Here is a 23,099-nt window from a genome sequence, read left to right on the forward strand (position 1 = left end):
ATGGCAAAGCTAAACTATATATAAAGCCCACCCCCCCCCCCCAAAAAACGAAATCACAAAGCAGATAAAAAGTAAACGTTAGGGCCCTACTGTTGGAACAAAAAATTAATTTCAATGAATGGTTTAGATGGGCAGTAAATCCTTTTATTGCTGAAAATGTGAAAATTGACAACTAGCTCACTTTTAATAAGTTAAAGGGTCACCTTTCCAACATATTTTGGGTGCAACATGTTTATAATCACCAGCCCCCAGAACCCCTTTCCCTGTGACAGTGAATGGGGGTCCCCCCCCCCACAGCCGCTGTCCCAGTTAAAATCGGTGGGGGGATTCACCCACACAGTTAGGGTTTCCACTTTTTCTTCAAGCTAAACCCAAACACTTTAGCGGCGCACAGTAATTTTTTTTAGTAGACACTATAGGATTGTAACAGACCTGGGACACTTTTGGGAACACCAAAGAGAATAGTAATGCGGCGCACATAGAGCCCCCTTACCCTCCTGTCTAGTTCTGTCCTGAGCCACATTCCTGTTTGAATATTGTGTCCGGGTTTCAGATGGACTTAAATGGGAAATGTGGCAACAATACACACAGTCATGTCATTTGTTCACAGAGATCTGTGAATGAATAAACTAAAAGTCCCATCTTCCACTGCAGCAGGTGGATTTGTCTCAATGGACTACAAACGCACTGATCAGCACCCTCGTAGTCCATTGATGCTTCTTGCAGCTCAGTAACTGTCTGCCCGTACTGAGGTCCAGAGGCGTAGCTTGAAGCATGTGGGCCCCGATGCAAAAGTTGATCTGGGCCCCCCCATTATCACCCACCACTTCCACCGTACGTGCAGATACATCCACCGCACGCCAAGATACTCAAAGTAGCTTAAGAGTTTTAAGATCCCAGAGTTCCTCTTTACATCAGAGGACAGGGATCACCGCTGGAGAATCAGAGGACCGGGATCACTGCTGGAGAATCATAGGACAGGGATCACCGCTGGAGAATCAGAGGACAGGGATCACTGCTGGAGAATCAGAGGACAGGGATCACCGCTGGAGAATCAGAGGACAGGGATCACCGCTGGAGAATCAGAGGACAGGGATCACCGCTGGAGAATCAGAAGACCGGGATCACTGCTGGAGAATCAGAGGACAGGGATCACCGCTAGAGAATCAGAGGACAGGGATCACCGCTGGAGAATCAGAGGACAGGGATCACCGCTGGAGAATCAGAGGACAGGGATCACCGCTGGAGAATCAGAGGACAGGGATCACTGCTGGAGAATCAGAGGACAGGGATCCCTGGCAGGTCACTTGGCAGAGCTCCTTTCCCATCCCAGCACTGTATACAGCCCCTCCACACTTCACAGGGTTGAAATCACATTCCTTTACACACAGTCTGTCAGTCTTCACAGGGTATATTTGGCTTTTATGTTGCCCATCTGACCTGTGAAATTCCCTGATCAGAACGGCAGTGTAGTTGCAGATCATGGCTAACTGGCTGTGTTGTAAAGGAATGCGATTTCAGCCCTGCAGAGGAGGAACAGTATAGAGTGCTGTAATGGGAAAGGAAGTCAGCAGCTGGGCATAGTATCCAGGGCGGAGGGAGTGGTCAGGGGCCTTTGGAGGGGATGCAACTTAGATCTGGGAGGGCAAAGCCATGTGACACAAAATCTGGAGCTTGCAGCCCTTCAGGGGCCCCCTGAGGAGGTGTTAAGGGATTTGTTTTAGCAATTTCTGAAGGTTTCTCTGTCAGTGTTGGCAGGTGTTGGGGGAAGGTAACCTCCCGAGGTGTGTCTTTTCCCCAGTCAGGGAAGTGGGGTAAGCGAACATCCCCGGTTGGGGGGTACAGAGAATCCCAGCTGGTGACTAGGAGACACTTAGCGGTCCCATCGTGGCCATAGGACAGCACTCTCCTCCACTTGCCTCGCTAAGCAAGGTTACCATTCAATGTTGCCAGTACACAGCACAGACACTTCTCCATCCTGGGCTGTTAATACCTTGTGCTCCTCTCCATTCAGGAAATGCCTCACAGCTTCTCCCCAACCAATGAGATTGGAGGGGTGAGGACTGTGGAAGACAAAGTAGAAGCCCAGTTCTGGAGCGTGGCTGTGGAGCCCTAGGGCAGATTGGAGCTGGACTTTGTGGAGGATATGATAATATGACAGGGAGGCTGCAGGGGCCCCCTGGAGCTAGGGACGGGGTTGCGATTGTGACCCCTGCAACCCCTTATGCCACGCCCATTCCAAATGTCCATGCAGAGAGTTGTAGGCTGTGTCTCCAGGAGCCTGACACTGAAACTGCATTATACAGATTGTGGGTGCAATACAGGCCTCTGGGGGGGAAAAATAATAAATATGTACATTTAATTTATTTTTATTTTTTCAAGGTGAACTTCGCCTTTAAAACCTTTTGGAATGTGTTACGCCTATATTTACAGTGTGACAGCTGCTCAGCCATTCAGAAGTAGCTTTCTATTTTATAAATGAAGACAAAACTTCCTCTGATTGGCTGAGTTAGAGATCCTGACATCATCTGCCCGTCTCCCTGCCTTAGCCAATGAATAGAAGCTTTGTATTCATTCATAGAATAAAAAAGTCCCTGTCAGTGGCGGCTGGTGCTCAACATTTTGGGGGGCGGCAAACAAACCCCCCCTCACTTGCACCAAAGCCACCCCCCCAGGTATGGATGGGAAGACGGCCTTACCTTAGGAGATGATGAGGATCGAGGATGAGGGGTAGGGCTGCTGCTCCTCGCTCCAGCCGAGGGAAGAGCCGGGGCTTCTGCTCCCGGCCGAACAGGAATCCTAAGACTCCCTGGCCAATCGTGTCTCAGGACCGGGCACATGGATTGGGGGGGCAGTGCCCCTATGCCCCTTATGGATGGACTGCCACTGGTCCCTGTGAATGGCTAAGCAGTGCTCAGCCTGACTCCGTTTTGTTCTGAGAATGGGACAGAAAGTTCCCATCCCACTGTCAAAATGCAGCGCTATATACTGTATGTAATTCTGTGCCAGATTTAGACCTTGTGGGGCCCAGGGCCCTTCAGGTTCGGGGGCCCCCTAATACACAGAGTTGGTTTACATTCCCAATGACAGTCACACATTTTCAAAATGCATAAAACAACGTCATTCTGAGGTCACGCATTCAGACACACACACACGCAGTCAAAGGCTACCTTCCTTAACCACTTCAAGACCAGGCCTTTTTCTGACATTTGTTGCTTACAAGTTAAAATCAGTATTTTTTGCTAGAAAATTACTTAGAACCCTCAGAGATTGCGATATTTTATATCACACTGTATTTGCTCAGCGGTATTTTAAACACAATTTTTTTGGAAAAATGCGAAAGATACGTAACATGTCATACTTTAAAATTGCGCACACTTGCAGAATGGTGACAAAACTATGGTACTTAAAAATCTCCACAGGTGAAGCTTTAAAAAAAAAATTCTGTTTAGAGCTACGGAGGAGGCCTAGTGCTAGAATTATTGCGCTCGCTCTAACGATCGCCGTGATACCTTACATATGTGGTTTGGACACTGTTTTAATTTTTTTGGTCCTGACTTGCATATGCGTTCACATTGGCGCGCAAACACGGAGGGATGGGCCTTTTTAAAAAAAAAAGTTTTCTTATTTATTTATTTTTTTACACTGTCACTTTAATTATTATTATATTTGTATCACTTTTATTGCTGTCACAAGGAATGTAAACATCCCTTGTGACAGTAATAGTCAGTGACAGGTACTTTTTATGGAGGGGTCTGGGATCTAAAAGACCCCAAACCCCTCCTCTGCACTTGAAAGCATTCAAAACGCCAAGATCTGTGTTTTTGAATAATTTAGATTTTTGAAAACTGACTCCCGAGAAAACCGGAAGTGACATCACTTTCGGGTTACTATATCTGAGACCCGATCAAAGTCAGTTTCTGGCTTTGTTCGGTTCTCTGGCCAGCCAGCGGACATGCTGGCTGGTCGCTCGGGTCTCCTGGTGGGATGGGAGAGCTTGGGTGAGCGGCGGGGGGAAAACGTCCCCTCCCACTGCATGTAATAACAGCCGCATAGGTCATTATCACCAGAGAGCTGACCGTCAGCTGTAAAAAAACAGTACCGGGGTGATGCCTGCAGTTGGAGGCATCACTCCGGTACAACCACTTGAAACCAATGACGTACAGGTACGTGATATGGCGGCAAGTGGTTAAGAGTGTGAAAACTCTAGGTGTGGTTTGCTTGAGCTACCAAAATTTGTTTTTAAAAATGATAAAAAAATTTCCACTCCAGAGGAAAAACTTTTACAGATGATGTCAGACAAAATATTACTTACCAAGATTGATTTAATAAAAGAAATACATTTTCATTTTACAGTGGAACCTCGGTTTGCAAGTAACGTGGTTAACGAGCGTTTCGCAAAACGAGCACTGTGTTTCTAAAAATCCTAACTCGGTTTGCGAGCGTTGTCTCGCAAAACGAGCAGGATTCTGGCCAAAAGCGGTGTGCAGTACTGCTTTTGATCTGAGGTGGGGGGTGCCGGAGGCGAACAGCGCCGATCATCGGCGTTCGGAAAAGCCCGAGGACAGTTTGGCTCATGAACGGAGTCTTTCCGAGGTTTGCTGAGGTCAGCCGAAGTGTGCTCAGGCTTTTTCGACCGTTTCCGAGGCTCTCCGGCGCCCCCCGCCTCTGGCCGCATGCGGTATTGCATCCCATTGAAGTCAACAAATTGTGGAACAAATTACTTTAGTTTCCATTGACTTCAATGGGAAAAGCTGCTTTGATATGCGAGTACTTTGGATTACGAGCATACTCCTGGAACGGAATATGCTCGTAATCTGAGGTTCCACTGTATATTTTATATCATTTTTTATATTATTTTTGTATAGAGGTGGGCCCTTTCTTTCAAAGGGGCCCGGGGCAGTTGCCCCTTTTTGCCCCTAATAAATCTGGCACTGATGTAACTGAGTCTGCCTTCAGTTTATACAGCGCTTCCAGCCGCTGCCTCTGTTAGTAAAAGGGAATATTTCATTTGAACAAGCTTGGTCCAAATGAACTATTTAAACGTCGCTGAAAGCTGGATATCAGCTTTAAAGAAGAGCTCCATCTTTCAAAACACTTTCCAAACATTGTTTGGATCAAAAAAAAGAATTTCCCTCGCTAACCTGTGAGGCCACTGGATGTGTGGTAAAAACTGTATGTAGCTGAGGCCACATAGAGCATACCGCACTGTGTTCCGGGTGTGAGCCAAGACTTCCTGTCTCATACCTATAACACAGATCAGTCTACAGCAGCGGCGCTCAGAGCAAGCCATGTATTCTATCAATGGATACAAAGCTTCCTCTAAATGGCTGGGTCAGAGGTTGTGACATCATCAGCCCGCCAGAAGTCTCGGCTCGCACCCAGAACACAGTGCGGTATGCTGTGTGTAGCCGCAGTTACATTCAGTTTATATTGCACATCCAGCGGCCTCACAGGTTAGTGAGGGACATAGTTAGTTTGGGCCAGCTTGGCCCAAACAAACTATGTAAAGTGTTTTTGGAATTTGGAGCTCTTCTTAAAGTAAGTGGATAGACTATAGAACACATGTCTAACTGGTGGAAGGAGCATAGTCCTTACAAAGGGGCCCAGTCAGGTGAAGGAGGCATTGTACACTCACTGTAAAAGTCACACTACCATGTTCAAAGTAACAAACCTCGTCCTTCACACCACTGCTGACTGGTTTTTCACATTTTCCAAGCAGATCATCATCATATTTATTATCCTCATCCCAAACCTCCACCTTCAAGCTAAATCCTGGACTGAGTTCCAAAACTCCGAGATCAAACCGTTTGTTCCATTCTGGATCATTATTGTTCCATATGGTCTCTGTTCGAGCAGAAGCCAGTCCAGGACCCGGTCCAGCACTTATTTTTACATAGGCATCAGTGCTCGAGATGTAGTCACCCCAAAGGTTTGAGGCACGTTGTACAGTGACCACTACTTTGGAAAGTCCCCTTTTTGCGGGGCAACAGTTTATATTTTGGCCTCCACCAGTAGGACAAACGCAGTTGCACTCTTTACCACTACTCTTCTGGGAACCTGAGGGGCAAGAGCAGCTCTTATGCAATGCTTTCTCCAAGATGTACCCACTGATGGCTTTCTGTAGGCTTTGTCTCTGAGGTTTGTTGACTTCAACCAGGTTGTGGATGGGCTCCAGAGAGTAGGATATGATATCTGGGTCAGTCTTTAGGCTTTCCATCCAGGTCTCGAAAATACCTGCATCTGCGTTCTTTACATCAAAGGATAGCTGCTCAAATTTGATCTTCCCTCCTCTTACCTAAAGTTCACAAAGAAACATTATTTTGCTTATTAGATGGGTAGGGTGAGAATAAAAACGGCGCTGCCCTCTATATTAATATTAAATAACAGAAAAGAAGTATGCCAAATTGTTTTATTCCATAAAAGGCTTTTATGGAATAAAACAATTTGGCATACTTCACGAAGGCAGCCCCCTTGTGTTTCTCTTTTCTCTGGATCTCTGGAGAGTTTAACAGATTAAGGTGGTTCACTGCTGGAGTAGCATGGTCATAGCAGAGCATTTATTTACCCTGGAACAGCCGTAAGGATCGCACAGAGCAGAGGAATGGAAGTACTATTGGAGTGAACATCATCCGCCCTGAGGCACCCACTTTATCGCTCGGTACCCCTGCAGGGGTGACTTTATCTGGTGAGTGGGGTAGCATCGGGGGGTGAGCACTTCAAGTCACCTTATGAAAAAATCGCACAGAAGACACTGCGGTGTACCCTCCAGGGTGAAATAAACAGCATCTACAGTTGAACTCTATTTCTCCCACCTGGTTAACAACACTTTTTTCTGCATGGATATATATAAAAACTCTTAGAAATTAACCATATCACGTGTTACAAACATAAGAAATAAGGAATCACTCGTATATTTTTTTTACTGTAGTTTGTGCTTAGGGAGCGTTATTATTGAATTATAATTTAGCTGGTCTCTCAGTGGGACACCTCACGTTTTACACAGAAGGACACCTCACGCTACACAAGCGCCATAGTGTCCCAATACTTTTGAACATTGGGGTCAATCACATTTGATTGATTTTTTGTATATATATATAGAAGGGGCAACACGGACATTACACTGATTTGAATATGCACATATAATCTTTCAGTATTTAACCACATTTTTTTCATTTTTTAATTTGGCGCCATTTTGTCCCAATACTTTTGAACCCTGGGGTCAAGTTTTTTAATTTTCTTCTTTTTTACATTGTTCCTTTTTTCACACAGTTCACCACTATATATTTTTTCACCCATATATATTCCAATTTAGATGACACTTTTATCCCGCTGATGGGACACACTCCTGTCAGCAGTCTCTAATAGCACTGGTGTTTTTGAATCTTTTGGTTATTTCCAAATATATGGTCCCCTCTGGTTTATTGGTGGAGTTTTGACACATTAGAGTCATTTGGATTTAGTCTGTAATTTATGACATCTTTTCTGTTATTTAATATTAATATAGAGGGCAGCGCCGTTTTTATTCTCACCCTACCCATCTATTATGCAATTAGACCCTTAGGGGTACTAATTAGAGATAGGCAGCAGCTCTCACACTGTCTTAAGCGCGGATCTACTTATTTATATTTTTATTTTGCTTATTGTCGGTAAGACATTCTCGTGTATCCCATGTATAAGAGTTTCAGGGTTCTGCCCCTTTGTCGGAGCAATTCTATTGAGTCCACATTGTTGCTTCATTGGTGGAATATTCTACTATGTTTAGGCAGATTTATGTAGGATATTCTGCACATTTACATACATTGTATTTAATATAGCTGCATTTTACACATCAAAATGGTAGCGTAATGACTCTTAACTATGTTTATTTTATGCAAGAGGCAGATGCCTTACCTTGGCACTTGTGGGCTGACCTGTTTGTGGATGGTTATCTAATGAAATATGTCAAAGGAGGTTATCTACAAGGGATTGTAAAATGCAGATTTGTCTGACTAGACTTGACTTGAGAGGAGACCTGAAGGGGCCCGAAGGGCCTGGTATGGAATTTGGGGGGACCCCCACGCAATTTTTTTAATATTCATAACAGACCCAAAGGGACTGGTAATGGACTTCTTTTATCTGTATTGTCGGGACCGACAATTCATTATAGCCATGAGTAGTTTTAAATGCCTTTTTTTCCTTTAGAAATGTAATTTTGCTCTCGGACTGTTCTAAACATGGAAAACATGCGCCACTTTACAAGCATACTATAGACACCCCCCAGGTTCGAAATTTAAAGGAATATTTCATTTTTATTGTTTCACTTTAAGCATTATAAAAAGTACTGATCCCGAAAAAACACGTTTTTAAAACTTTTTTTGCATTGATCCATGTCCCCTGGGGCAGGGCCCGGGTCCCCAAACACTTTTTATGACAATACCATGCATATAAGCCTTTAAAATTAGCACTTTTGATTTCTCCCATAGACTTTTAAAGGGTGTTCCGCGGCTTTCGAATTTGCCGCGAACACCCCAAATTGTTTGCTATTCGGCAAACAGGCGAACACCCGATGTTCGAGTCGAACTTACGTTCGACTCGAACATTGGGCTCATCCCTAATGGTGTAGTGCCTCTATGCTTGCTATGACATAAAAGGACTATGTATTTTGAATGGGACTCTGAAGGCAGCTGTTCATTGTATTATATGCAAACACTCTGTCATCTGTTCTGGGATCCAATAAATGCAATTTCTCTGGCAAAGAACTTTGTTGCTGCCAAAAATTCATTTTACAATAAAAATTATGTCATCATCCCTATATTTTACAACACTATGTACTTACAGTTCCCCCACTCTGGCTCTGTTCTAGGTGTACTGAAATAAAGTTGGCACACTGCCTCCTTTATTCTCCACAATCTTGTGTGTCTATGACATCTCATCTTTTAGTGTGATACTAAGCCTAGCCAGTTGAAGAAAATGACCTATGGGGCAAGAAGTATATATCCAGCCCTAATAATATGTATCATAAACATATGAAAAAACAATATATACTGTATATATATATATATATATATAATATATATACCTCCCAACTATACTTATTCCTGGTGTACAACTCACCTCCCAACTCTTCTCATTGAACGTCTGATGGAAACTCTCCCCCCTGTTGGATTTTTGGCTTAGTTCCTTGCAGGCGCTAGCTTTTGCATTTGCTTCACCTTTCCCAATGACAGAAACTGAGGCCTCCATGCTAAGACAATCCTTCAGCTCGTCCATGGACATGCCATCCATGGTGACTTGACAGGTCTTGATGGCGTTGACCTCTTGTACTTTGCCTCCTACATCTGCTTGGTTGATATAATGAGTGCCGTAGATGCTAATTACATGTCTGTAGTGAGCTTTAGTGCTGGCATCATAAGTCGGTGGCAGAGACCCCAAGGCCCGTTTTAGATCTTTGCTCAGTGGAGAACGGTCTAAAAGTCGGAAGCTGGTAAAGGGACAAATTTAGAGCTTCAAGAAAAAAAACACAAACAAATTTTTCCAATCATTTTAACACTTGTCTCAGGAGTATCCTTTTTCTTTTGTACAGAGATAGTATTTTGGATGATGCCCACTGAGTTTTTTCAACTCTGCCATACCTGCTTTAATAGGTACTGGGGCAGTTGAGTTACTGACTCAATATATTAGTATATTGCGATACTGATCAAATTAGCAAAATCTGTTTTATTGGAAGCAAAATTATTCTGCAGCTGGTAAACAGGTCTTTTAAAGTAGCGAAAGGAGGAACTTTTTGTCATAAATGTTACCGGTTTAATAATGAAAACATATGTTAAATTCAAAGACATGAAATAAAAAATGGATTCACCACAAACTCGCCCCAAGTGAACTCAAAATAGCAGCGCTAAAGTAATCCCTAATCATAAAGTGACATAAAGTGAAGAGTGATAAGACAATCAATCATCTAATGATATAATTACATCATATCACCACTCCTCCTCAATAATGTGCATAAAGTGGTATGATCAAAAATTCACAAGAAAAAGGTGCGCAAAACCAATTAAGTGAATAACATAGCTGTGCACTTAAAATGTGATGTATAAAATATATATATGTGTGAATCAAATGTGAATCAATCCACAAAAAATATATATATAAAATTATATATAGAGAAGTGTGTCCACAAACAATCCAAAAAACATAGTAGTCCAAAAAATATGGTGGTCGCGGCGGACCCAGGTACTGCGCTTCTCAAATTACCCGTCTCACCCGATCCCTGGTGTAGATAGGACCGACTTCCACACTTCCTCGTATGGCGCTCCCTGTCACAGCGTCCTACGTCACTAACGTTCGATTGCCGTGTAGCCACGCCCCGACATGTTTCGTCATAAAGACTTAATCATGGGATTCCCATGATTAAGTCTTTATGACGAAACATGTCGGGGCGTGGCTACACGGCAATCGAACGTTAGTGACGTAGGATGCTGTGACAGGGAGCGCCATACGAGGAAGTGTGGAAGTCGGTCCTATCTACACCAGGGTTCGGGTGAGACGGGTAATTTGAGAAGCGCAGTACCTGGGTCCGCCGCGACAACCATACACTGGTTCACTGATTGGAGTTGATGCTGTGACAGCTTGCTGTGTTGTGCTATTTTTGAGCTTGCAGTGAATTTTAAAGATGTGAGTTTAATGGTGGAGGAGTGTGTTATTTTTAATAAATATCAGTACGTTATTGCACTATTGGATTATTTTCTTTTTTCATGCGGAGAGAGCTCTGTGGCATCACACTCTGGATATATAAAGGTGTACCATTGGAGATCATTTCCCCTTACTGTGTGGGATAAAGGCTTGGTGGCCCTGACACGAGAGTGTGGGCAAAAGGAGCTGGTGAGTTTATTTACCTAAGGGGAGAGGAGTCACAGAGGTGCGGTGGAAGATTCATTTGAGTGGAAGATTTGCACTGCATCACGTCACGGAATATTTTTTGGACTACTATGTTTTTTGGATTGCTTGTGGACACACTTCTCTATATATAATTTTATATATATATTTTTTGTGGATTGATTCACATTTGATTCACACATATATATATTTTATACATCACATTTTAAGTGCACAGCTATGTTATTCACTTAATTGGTTTTGCGCACCTTTTTCTTGTGAATTTTTGATCATACCACTTTATGCACATTATTGAGGAGGAGTGGTGATATGATGTAATTATATCATTAGATGATTGATTGTCTTATCACTCTTCACTTTATGTCACTTTATGATTAGGGATTACTTTAGCGCTGCTATTTTGAGTTCACTTGGGGCGAGTTTGTGGTGAATCCATTTTTTATTTCATGTTTGTCATTATTTAAGCAGCTGCTCAGTTTTAGGTTTTCTCCATTAGCGCAGCGTTTTTGGGTGTATGAGTGGGCGGATTTTTATACACCTGATTTTTTACATTCAAAGACATACCTGTAATAGACACAGCTCAGATGGTGCTTGATGAAGCTGTAACGGTCTGTGCTGGTCTTACTCTTACCAAACTGTGCTACTTCGGAATGAGAACCAGCCATTACCAGGTTGCCAGTCACCCCATTGTGGCTGATCTCTAGACCAGCTTTCCAGTCATTCTTCACATCAGATGCAGATTCCTCAGCCAGCGATGCAGAAGATCGGGAGACCTCACTGCTGATCTTCCTAGAACAGGATGACTGGGGACGCCAGTCCACCATTGCAAGGGGAAGCTTTTGCCAGTTTTTGTTCATATATGGGTTGCGACAGATAGTGCAGGTGTTGTTCTGTGTAGAAAATGTCTGGAGATCTAGCAGGTGAGCCCTGGTCTGCTTCATGGTCACAATATCAAAGCCTTGACCAACAAGATTGTGCCCGGGGACAAAATGGAGTTTATCACATTTTGGTTTCTTGGCAGTTTGGCAGGCGTAGGTGAGTGGGGGGTGAGTTTGGCAGGAGGTAGAGGTGGCAAAGCTTAGAAGAACCAAGATGAGCCACATATTCAGTTGCATTGAAAATGAACCCTGCAGAAAACATAAAAACAAGACCAAGTTAGATTCCCCATTGATATGCTCTTTATGATATACTATACATAATTATTTTACAGGTATTTTTTCTCTTTTATATTTCCGAATATTCCTTTAAAAGATCCACTGGAAACTGGTAATAGGGCTACCATTCCCTAACAGTTTCCTTGAAGTAATATATGGAGAAGCATCTCCACAGAGAGAAAACAGGAAGATAGCTTATTGCATTGCTCTGGGCTTCACTCAAATTGGAACATTGATCAATCATAAAAGCTCCTCCTCCTTGCTGATTGGATAATTTACTGGCAATTTAAAAGTGCTTAGTACGGCTTTCAAGGGGGAACCCCATGCATAGCACCTTGTCCCCATGTTGAGGAGAAGAAGGGCCTCTTCCCCAGAACCCTGGCTTGGTGGTTGTGGAGAGTCTATAGGAATCTGATAGCTTGTTTTAACAACAAGGGGACACACAGATACCACCCCTAATGAGTAAGGGGGAACAATATACCCCTACTCATTCACCAAAAAAGTAAACAGTAAATAAAAGCACTCAATTTCACAGAATAAATCATTTTATTTAAAAAAAATGTCCTACAATGTAAATCCAACATGATGGAGATTGTTGTAAATCATTTTGATCGACATAAGCCAAAGAAAAAAAATCAGTTAACCCCAACGTGATGGTGGGCACACGCAATATAAGGGAAGAGGCGGAGACAATGGTGACATCATCATCTAAATATGGCCATGGCAATATTTGGTTAATGTTATTGCCCAAATATGGTCACATGTCAGCCCCCATCCATGCACCTTTGCTTATGTGGCTATATAATGAATGTATGATTGCTGAGGATGCAACAGATTCCTGCACCTGATGTGTTCTTAGGAAATGATCATGTTGCCCTTGCCCTCTTAATTGCATGGCCATGGACTCCTGTTGGAGTACACACATTCAATCCCCTATCCCTCCTGTTTACTATGCATGCACCACTTTCCCAAACTTCCTGTTGGGGAAAGCCACACGTTACATCACTACTATTATGCCGCGTACACACGGTCGGACTTTTCGGCTACAAAAGTCCGACAGCCCGTCCGACAGACTTTCAACGGACTTTCGACAGACTTTTGGCGGACTTGCGGCAGACTTTCTAACGAACGGACTTGTCTACATACGATCACACAAAAGTCCGACGGATTCGTACGTGATGACGTACACTGGAATAAAATAAGGAAGTTGATAGCCAGTAGCCAATATCTGCCCTAGCGTGGGTTTTTGTCCGTCGGACTAGCATACAGACGAGCGGATTTCTGGGTCCGGCGGAGTTACGACGTAAAGATTTGAAGCATGTTTTAAATCTAAAGTCCGTCAGATTTGCGGCTGGAAAAGTCCACTGAAAGTCTGGGGAAGCCCACACACGATCGGATTGTCCGCCGGATTTGGTCCGTCGTCGTCCGTTGGACGTTTGTAGACGAAAAGTCTGACCGTGTGTACGCGGCATTACCCTAACTCACTCAGCAGGACTAAAAGTTCTACTGTGCCTTGCTCACACATGCACAGGACTGCTGATAAGGCAGTACAGTCAGCCCTCCTGTACGGGGCCCAGGCCCCATCAGTTCAAAAGGGGGGCCCGGGCACCTGCTGAGCAGGAGGGTCAGCTGTACTGACTTATTGCAGACATGATCCTCTTCTGCTTCCCCTTGCAGCGCTGCTAGCTTCTCCTCTTCTTTCTCCTTGTGGCTGCACTTCAGGGGGATTGGTCCTAGCACATGTGCGCCTACCATCTGCTGTCCGGGTCCCCGTGTGCACTTTTCCCCCACAGCGCTTCTGGCTTCCCTCCTCTCCCGATGGCAACTGATACAGGCACACAAGGGGATGTTTCAGGATGGATAGCAGGGGGAAGGGGCCGACCTTTCCTAAATGAACACAGTGAGCAATCGGTACCAATCACTCCTGTGTCCATTCATCACTAATGCATAATAAACTGTGTTTGTGAATGAACAGGAAGCCTCAGAGTGCTTCCTATTCATTCATCTGTGCAGCTGAGGCTGATAAATCTATGTCCTCAGTAATTTTTGAATGGGTGGTGCCCTGTCAAGTAGGCTGTATGGGGCCCTGTTAATTCTAACAGCAGCCATGCACATGCATGCCAGGTTTATTTTTTTTATGTAGTAATCTCAGCTGCTGGTGCATGTAGGCACAGGCAGTATTAGCACATTCCTGTGTAGTCTGATCCCTGGAGAATGCACTAAAGGGTGACTCCTGAGGACACTGCAAGGGAGCAGAGCTACCCTAGCTGTTCCTCCATTGAAAATACATGTAAATTCATTATGTGCGAATGGGGTAAAGAATATTTACAGACTTAATTTGCTGCAATTCCAATGTGTGAATGCTAAAAATACCACACCATACCACAAATACCACACCAGACTGCCTGCAGCACTAACACAGTCCTGCTATAAGATCCCTTTCACACTGTGGTCGCTCCGCGTTAACGGTAAAGCGCCACTAGTTTTAGCGGAGCTTTTTGGCTGCTAGCGGAGAGCTTTTAACCCCCGCTAGCGACCGAATAAAGGGTTAAAAGTACCTGTGTTTTGGCGCTGTCGAAACACTTTTCAGGCTTTTTGGCAGCGCTGCTCACAGGACTTTTTCTAATGTTCTGCAAGTGCACCTCCCCAGTGTGAAAGCATTTGGGCTTTCACATTGGGGTGACATGAGAGGCGTTTTTCAGGTGCTTTACAGGCGCGATTTCTAGCGCTAAAATGCCTGAAAAACGCCTCCAGTGTCTCAGGGGTCTAAGTCTTTGATCCTCGTCATTTTACTAGTATGAAAAAATAAAAATTGCAGTATGTGTATTTATATACCAAAGACATGTAGAAGAATACATTTTGGCATAAATGTTTGAAAAAAAAAATTAAAACATTTTTTATTGGATATGTTTTATAGCAAAAAAGTAAAAAACATTGTTTCTTTTCTCTTTTTTTTTTGACTTTTGTCATTTATAGCGCAAAAAATAAAAAAACGCAGTGATGATCAAATACCACCAAAAGAAAGCTCTATTTGTGGGAAAAAAATAATAGAAATATCATTTGTGTACAGTGTTGCATGACTGAGCAATTACCAGTTAAAGTAGCGCAGTGCTGAATAGCAAGTAATGGCCTGGTCATGAAGGGGGTAAAATCTTCCGGATGTCAAGCGGTTATGTGGACTACAGAAAATAACTTGAGATTAAAGGACATAATAAAAGGGCAGGGAGATGTATTCCTTACAGCAACAGAGCAAAATGGGATACATTTAGCCTGGATGTATGGAAATATAGGTAGTTACAACATTTCTGGAGGAACTTAACAAAATCCCCTAGTTCAGTAAAAAATTTAAATCTGAAGGAATGGCTTCTGGATTTTGGGTATACCCCTAAATATTCCATCTACTATATCTACAGATTGTTATCTTTTTTTTAGAATCTAGAAATCCTAATTATTGGTCTAAATGGGAACTACATTTGGATCAGACAGTAACAGAAGTTCAAAAGTGTAAAATATTAGGATTAATATATACAGTGTGCGTAGACTCAAAAGTAAAGGAAATTAATTTTAAACTATTAGCTAGGTCAGCTTTTACAACAGTTACCCTTGAAATTAAACTATCACGTTTCGGTGAACTTTTGCTAAAACCATTTCATTGGAGGTCAGTGGGGAAAAATTCCCCGCATATTGGTAGCGCGTGGAAAGTATGCCCCCTTACAGTGGTGGTTAGGGTGATACCTTTATATAAAGCTAAATAGACCATTGGTTTCTTTCAGCTGGCTCTGCCAAGTGGTGTTGGTTCCAGAACTATGAAGGCACCTTTAAATGAGAGGACAATCAGCTACAGGTCCAGGAACCTCAGGTGGAACCCTGGATGATTGAGCGAAGTGGAATTATGTATAATACAAATGCTCAATTATATAAGAATAATGGAGGAATGGAGGAAAATTGTCTCTATACATTTGTGGAGTTGCAATCCATTTGGACCCTCTGCAGTGTCTCTCTTTCGTGATGCAACATATACACATATGCAACACATATAGAAGCTCCATGATACAACACAATGCAGCTAAGGGCGGCCATAGATGATACAATATTGATTCCTTCCACCACCTGGCCTGGAGGTTACATGGTGATTACTGCTAGCTGCTATAGCCGCTATAATCTAATATAATAACCTGGTTGTACCAAGTTGATCGATGGTACAATCAGCCTGCAAATACAAGGTTTAAATCTTGTCCGGTCCCTGCTGAACTGGCCGAGATTCAAATCATCTATGGTCAAGATTCAAACCATCTATGGTTGAGATTCGAATCTACGAAGGTCGGGATTCAAACCGTCTAAGGCCGGCTTAAAGAAATTATACCTAAATTTTGTAGGACAGATAAATCACCAACAATTGTAGAGTGGCTAGTGGAAGAAGACCAGATTTGTCTTTTGGAGGACTTGGTTAATATTCATAGAGATACCGGTACTTGTGATAAGTTTTATAAAGTTTTAATTACTCTAATTGGTGTACTCAAAAGATATACATCACATAATAACAACCCTCAGAGGTAACATCCCATTATCATTCTATGTAAAACAAGAGACCAACCATTGGGGGTGAAGACAAAAAGCAGGGCTTTTAAATGTACCTCCATTGAGATGCCTTCACAGATTTGTGCTTCTATGTGCACAGAAGAGAGAATATAAGGCCAGGTGGAAAAGATAAAGTTGATCTTTGGGAGAAGAGGTTAGGGCAGTGATTCTCACCCAAGGCTTTGTAGAACTCTAGGGTTCCTCCAGAGGTTGTTTGGGGTTCTTTGAGCTGTGGCTGAATGACCCATTTGATGGTGTCTGCAAAGTTATGGGGCCAATGTCACTTGGCAGAACCAGCTACATGACGCCAATGATCTTTTTAGCTGTCTACAAAGGTGACATTCTGAGCACCACTATAAGGGGGCATCCTTCCCACTGGCCGGCAGTAATAAGAGGCATGTAAGAGGCATTTTTTCCTACCGACCTCCCCAATAAATTGGTTTTAGCAGGGGTTCCCTAAGACCTGAAAATTATTTTATGGGTTCCTTTGTGATTAAAAAAAAAATTTGAGAAATGCTGGGTAAGGGGTTCTCTTGGGAGAGTGAGGAACTGCCTTGGACCCTTTGCTTTATCTCTAGAAAGATAGGAGCCGTCTTTATCTCACTTTAATAGTCCTCCTTATAGAAATGTAGTCTAATATGGGCACTGTAATATAATTAGAAAAGTGTCATTAAGATTGGAATAAATTAATTGATAGAAATATAAGTAATACATATGTTTATAGTTCACTTTTTGAGGGATTGGAGAATGGGGGGGGGGGGGGGGGGGGGGGTTTGAGGGTTTAATGAGTTTTGTTTATTTTAATGTGTGATAGAAAGCAGGAGAGGAAATTTACACGATGAGAATTTGAAATAGAAGTCCACTTGAAAACTACTCTGAGTCTGTCTTCCCTTATGTGTCATGTCTATATGTGAGAATATAGAGATGTATTCATGATAATAACAAGGCAATCATTTTTGTAATTATATGTGCAAAAACAATACCATTCAAAGATGACATACAGTAAAAATCAAAATATACTCCAATAGAAATGAAACCACCACAAAACAGTATAAAAGTGACTGCTGACCTCAAATCAACATAAAAAATATAGGACAAATGGGCTTTCAATAGTAAGGGAAGGGCAGTAAATAGGTTGGTTGTCAGCAATCAGAATTAAAGTACAGTTTCCTAGATGACCCTAAGCTGCCCCTATGTAATTTGCCAGATTTTCCGGTGCTTTCTCTACAACAGCTTCTGATACACTATGGTGGCTCTTCGCTTCCTTTTCTTGTGAAAGGGGAGCTCGTACATAACAGAACCCCCATTATTGGCCCGGATAAGCCTGCTGGCCATAGTTTTTTATCCCATGCAGTGCATTATGGTTACAAGGAATGCAAGCGACTGAATTACATCATTACTCTGCGGGGACAATGGAACTTGAACAGGCAGGATCCACCTCAAACCCATGGTGGAACCAAACTGAACCCCATCCCTGATGGTCACTAAATGGTGTGAATAGGAGGACAGGTGGACTTACCCAAAGTGGAGGGTCTGGATGTCAGTTCTCTGATGTGATCTCAGTGCTGAACACACTGACAGTGGAGGACTGGAAGAGTCTGGATGTTTTTTATGTGTGTGTTGGAGGGGGGGGGGGGGGGGAGGGGCACATTTTCAGCTGAGAAAACCCACCACAGATCTACACCGAAAACCTCCAACACCCAGCCAGAGTGTCTAAAAATGACTTGTCACAAACTGTTCTAATTCTTCTAATTCTGCATGTATGTCCTGTAAGTCGGGTGTAATTCTCTGTATCTGTTCTTATTCTGTATGTATGGAGATTTTTATTTGTAAAAACAAACAAGATACATAATAACAGACTAACTGACTGAAAATAACATAAATACAACAATTACTAACATGTTGTTTTGGTCAAAAACTTAGCAGTTAAAGGGCATTAATAGGAAATAAATGTCATGTGACAATAAGACTCCTTTCCATAAATCTATACTTCTCCAACATTTCATTATAAGTCAGAATCGGAGTCACTCTGCTGACTACCAGTTTCCATATCAGATTCTGCGGATCCAGGATCGGGGGCAGACGCCTTTTAGTGGGCGGGTCATCCTCTGAGCCAATCACATACTCCTTTTCCACTCTTTTTAATTCCTGCTCCAGTTCCTGGGCCTCTAGCGAATAGGAGTCAGCATCCGAATCTAATAACGCTTCATACCTATTGGTGGAAACTGCCATACCCACTTCTGGTGCCCCTTTCACTTTTTTAGCTGGCTTTGTCCAGTCACTTTCAGGTTTACGGGTTGATTTATCCTTTTTTTTATTCCTCCTCTTCTGACCAGTGATTAGGGATGAGCCGAACACTCCCCTGTTCGGTTCGCACCAGAACATGCAAACAGGAAAAAAGTTTGTTCGAACACGCGAACACCGTTAAAGTCTATGGGACACGAACATGAATAATCAAAAGTACTCATTTTAAAGGCTTATATGCAAGTTATTGTCATAAAAAGTGTTTGGGGACCTGGGTCCTGCCCCAGGGGACATGGATCAATGCAAAAAAAAGTTTTAAAAACAGCCGTTTTTTCGGGAGCAGTGATTTTAATAATGCTTAAAGTCAAACAATAAAAGTGTATTATCCCTTTAAATTTCGTACCTGGGGGGTGTCTATAGTATGCCTGTAAAGGGGCGCATGTTTCCTGTGTTTAGAACAGTCTGACAGCAAAATGACATTTCGTAAGGAAAAAAAGCTATTTAAAACTACCCGCGGCTATTGCATTGCCGACAATACACATAGAAGTTCATTGATAAAAACGGCATGGGAATTGTGTCTTACCTTCTCATTACATTATGCTAGACGTGAAATTTTACTCAGATGGAAACTGGTAGAGCCTCCCACTCTAGCCTCATGGAAAAGGTCGGTGAACTTGGTACTCCCTCTATACAGAATGACATATGAAAGTAGGCAATGCCCAGGGAAATTTGATAAAATCTGGTCTTCTTGGATAGATGCTTCCGGGGACCCTGAAACCCCTACCCCTTAACTGTGATGCAAAACACCTTGGAGCACATTTTCTATCACATGTTTATTCTCCTTCTGTCCTGGTTCCCCCCCCCTCATCCCTTTCTGTCCCCCTCCCCTCTCCCCCCCCCCCCCTGCTCAGGTTTAATAGAATACTGATTACTTACATAAAGTTACCTAAGATTTTATAAGATTTTATAACACTATAATGCATTAAGCTATGCTGTTGGGTGATACTTCTCACATCTGCACAGCTGGAATGTTTGATAAATAGTGGCTACCAGATGATGGTAGAGATTTTATTGTCCTCATTGTTTTTGTACTGAATGTACTAACTCAATTTGTATTGTAATGCTGATTTGTTCAATAAAAAAGTTTCTGTTAAAAAAAAAAAAACGGCATGGGAATTCCCCACAGGGGAACCCCGAACCAAAATTTAAAAAAAAAATGACGTGGGAGTCCCCCTAAATTCCATACCAGGCCCTTCAGGTCTGGTATGGATATGGATATTAAGGGGAACCCCGCGCCAAGCATTCATACCAGACCCTTATCCGAGCACGCAACCTGGCAGGCCGCAGGAAAAGAGGGGGGATGAGAGTGCGCCCCCCCTCCTGAACCGTACCAGGCCACATGCCCTCAACATTGGGAGGGTGCTTTGGGGTAGCCCCCCAAAACACCTTGTCCCCATGTTGATGAGGACAAGGGCCTCATCCCCACAACCCTGGCCGGTGGTTGTGGGGGTCTGCGGGCGGGGGGCTTATCAGAATCTGGAAGCCCCCTTTAACAAGGGGACCCCCAGATCCCGCCCCCCCCGTGTGAAATGGTAAGGGGGTACTTACCCCTACCATTTCATTAAAAAACTGTCAAAAATGTTAAAAATGACAAGAGACAGTTTTTGACAATTCTTTAATTTAAATGCTTCTTCTTTCTTCTATCTTCCTTCATCTTCTTCTTCTGGTTCTTCTGGCTCTTCTGGTTCTTCCTCCGGCGTTCTCGTCCAGCATCTCCTCCGCGGCGAAGAAAAGAAGAAGAGAAGAAGAGAAGAAGATGAAGAGAAGAGCGGGAGCCTCTCCCCATGCCATGAGTGTGGAGTGGCCGAGGAGAAGAAGATAGAAGACGCCGTGGAGGAGATGCTGGATGAGAACGCCGGAGGAAGAACCAGAAGAACCAGAAGAACCAGAAGATGAAGGAAGATAGAAGAAAGAAGAAGCATTTAAATAAAGGAATTGTCAATAAACTGTCTCTTGTCATTTTTAACATTTTTGACAGTTTTTTAGTGAAATGGTAGGGGTAAGTACCCCCTTACCATTTCACACGGGGGGGCGGGACCTGGGGGTCCCCTTGTTAAAGGGGGCTTCCAGATTCCAATAAGCCCCCCGCCCGCAGACCCCCACAACCACCGGCCAGGGTTGTGGGGATGAGGCCCTTGTCCTCATCAACATGGGGACAAGGTGTTTTGGGGGGCTACCCCAAAGCACCCTCCCAATGTTGAGGGCATGTGGCCTGGTACAGTTCAGGAGGGGGGGCCGCACTCTCGTCCCCCCCTCTTTTCCTGCGGCCTGCCAGGTTGCGTGCTCGGATAAGGGTCTGGTATGGATTTTTGGAGGGACCCCACGCCGTTTTTTTTTTTTTTTTGGTGCGGGGTTCCCCTTAAAATCCATACCAGACCTGAAGGGCCTGGTATGGAATTTAGGGGGACTCCCACGTCATTTTTTTTTTCTAATTTTGGTTCGGGGTTCCCCTGTGGGGAATTCCCATGCCCTTTTTATCAATGAACTTCTATGTGTATTGTCGGCAATGCAATAGCCGCGAGTAGTTTTAAATGGGTTTTTTCCTTCGAAATGTAATTTTGCTGTCAGACTGTTCTAAACACGGGAAACATGCGCCCCTTTACAGGCATACTATAGACACCCTCCAGCTACGAAATTTAAAGGGATATTACACTTTTATTGTTTGACTTTAAGCATTATTAAAATCACTGCTCCTGAAAAAACGGCCGTTTTTAAAACTTTTTTTGCATTGATCCATGTCCCCTGGGGCAGGACCCAGGTCCCCAAACACTTTTTATGACAATAACTTGCATATAAGCCTTTAAAATTAGCACTTTTGATTTCTCCCATAGACTTTTAAAGGGTGTTCCGCGGCATTCGAATTTGCCGCGAACACCCCAAATTGTTCGCTGTTCGGCGAACTTGCGAACAGCCAATGTTCGAGTCGAACTTGAGTTCGACTCGAACTCGAAGCTCATCCCTACCAGTGATCTTCACAGAGACAGGAACTGGAACAGAAGAAGAGTGTGGGGCCAGCTGCTTCTCAGCCCGCTGAACACTGTCCGTCCGCCCGGGAGTAGTCTCCTGGACCTCTGGGGCAACCTCCTCCCTAGTCAATACAGCCCCATTCATTAAGGCTTCCTCCTCTAGTTGTTCTGCTGCAGCCAACACTTCATTGTCTGCAGATTCCCCATCCTTATTATGTAAGGCCTCCGGGCAATCCCTGTGGAAATGGCCAAGCCCACCACATAGATTGCACTTAACCTTCTCACAGGTAGAACTGATGTGGCCAACCTCCCCACAAAGATTACACTTCAGGATCGTACAAACATTCGCCACATGGCAGATTTACCACATTTATAACATAACCTGGGCTGACCTGCATAGAAGCATACTCCTCTCTCCCGCCCAATGAAGAAAGAGTTGGGTAGGTGATGGGTCTTAGTTTTTGTCAACTCAGAAACCATTTCACAATGTCTTCTAAGCCAGATGACAATATCCTGGGGGGCACAGACTCATTCCAGAAAATGATGTTAACATTTGCTGTGTCAGGTTTAGAGATGGGAATAAAGATGAAATTCCTCCAACCCTCTTTGTCCCGCAAACTACTGAAACTAGCCCAGAACCTGTCTAAGTCAGACATGAGCTTAAAGCTGATATCATAACCTTGTCTGTCAGGGAGATTGATGACTGCCAGTATGTCCGCAGGAGCAAACCCATCTGATGACACAGCAACTCCCTTACTACAAACCTCCTATCAGGGAGCTCCTCTCTGGAACTCCTATGCTTAAATCTGACCACATTTCTCCTCCTAAAGGCCTGACCAGTATAACTGTTAATGGTGGAAAAAGAAGAGGCCCCACGGCTCCAGGCATTCCGAGGAGGGACATGACCAGATGGACCAGCATTCCCTTGTGGAGCAGATGGTGGATTCACCAAAGGGGGGAAGTCCTGAGAGTTATTCTGAACTGACTCCTCCATCGCTACATTCTCAGAGCCCTCAGACTGCTGATAACCCCATTCAGATATACCAGCATTAGTATTATTAACATCAGAATTATTCACCACATCAATATCAGTGACATCATCACTGCACCTCATATCATCATTACTAGCAGCATCATTACTAGTTACCACAGTGTTACTCCCACCATGAACACCAGTCCCGCCAGCATGGCTCCCACCAGGAGTACTAGTGGCAGCAGCACT

The 23,099-nt window shown here is 43.6% G+C and overlaps 2 protein-coding genes across 2 annotated transcripts in view; both read right to left on the reverse strand.

The window, feature by feature from the left end:
* Positions 1 to 23,099, reverse strand: part of LOC141148310 (guanylate-binding protein 1-like) — a 1,084,899-nt gene that overhangs the window by 841,713 nt on the left and 220,087 nt on the right. The gene's annotated exons all lie outside the window — the stretch shown is intronic.
* Positions 5,444 to 18,205, reverse strand: LOC141147549 (perforin-1-like). Its single transcript, XM_073634778.1, has 4 exons — positions 18,127 to 18,205; positions 11,440 to 12,002; positions 9,097 to 9,463; positions 5,444 to 6,298 (listed from the first exon to the last, which is right to left on the reverse strand). Exons 2-4 carry the CDS (start codon positions 11,988 to 11,990, stop codon positions 5,570 to 5,572), a joined length of 1,647 nt encoding a protein of 548 aa, XP_073490879.1. The 5' UTR covers positions 11,991 to 12,002; positions 18,127 to 18,205; the 3' UTR covers positions 5,444 to 5,569.

This window comes from Aquarana catesbeiana, linkage group LG06, assembly GCF_042186555.1.
Source record: "Aquarana catesbeiana isolate 2022-GZ linkage group LG06, ASM4218655v1, whole genome shotgun sequence".
Lineage (NCBI taxonomy): Eukaryota > Metazoa > Chordata > Amphibia > Anura > Ranidae > Aquarana > Aquarana catesbeiana.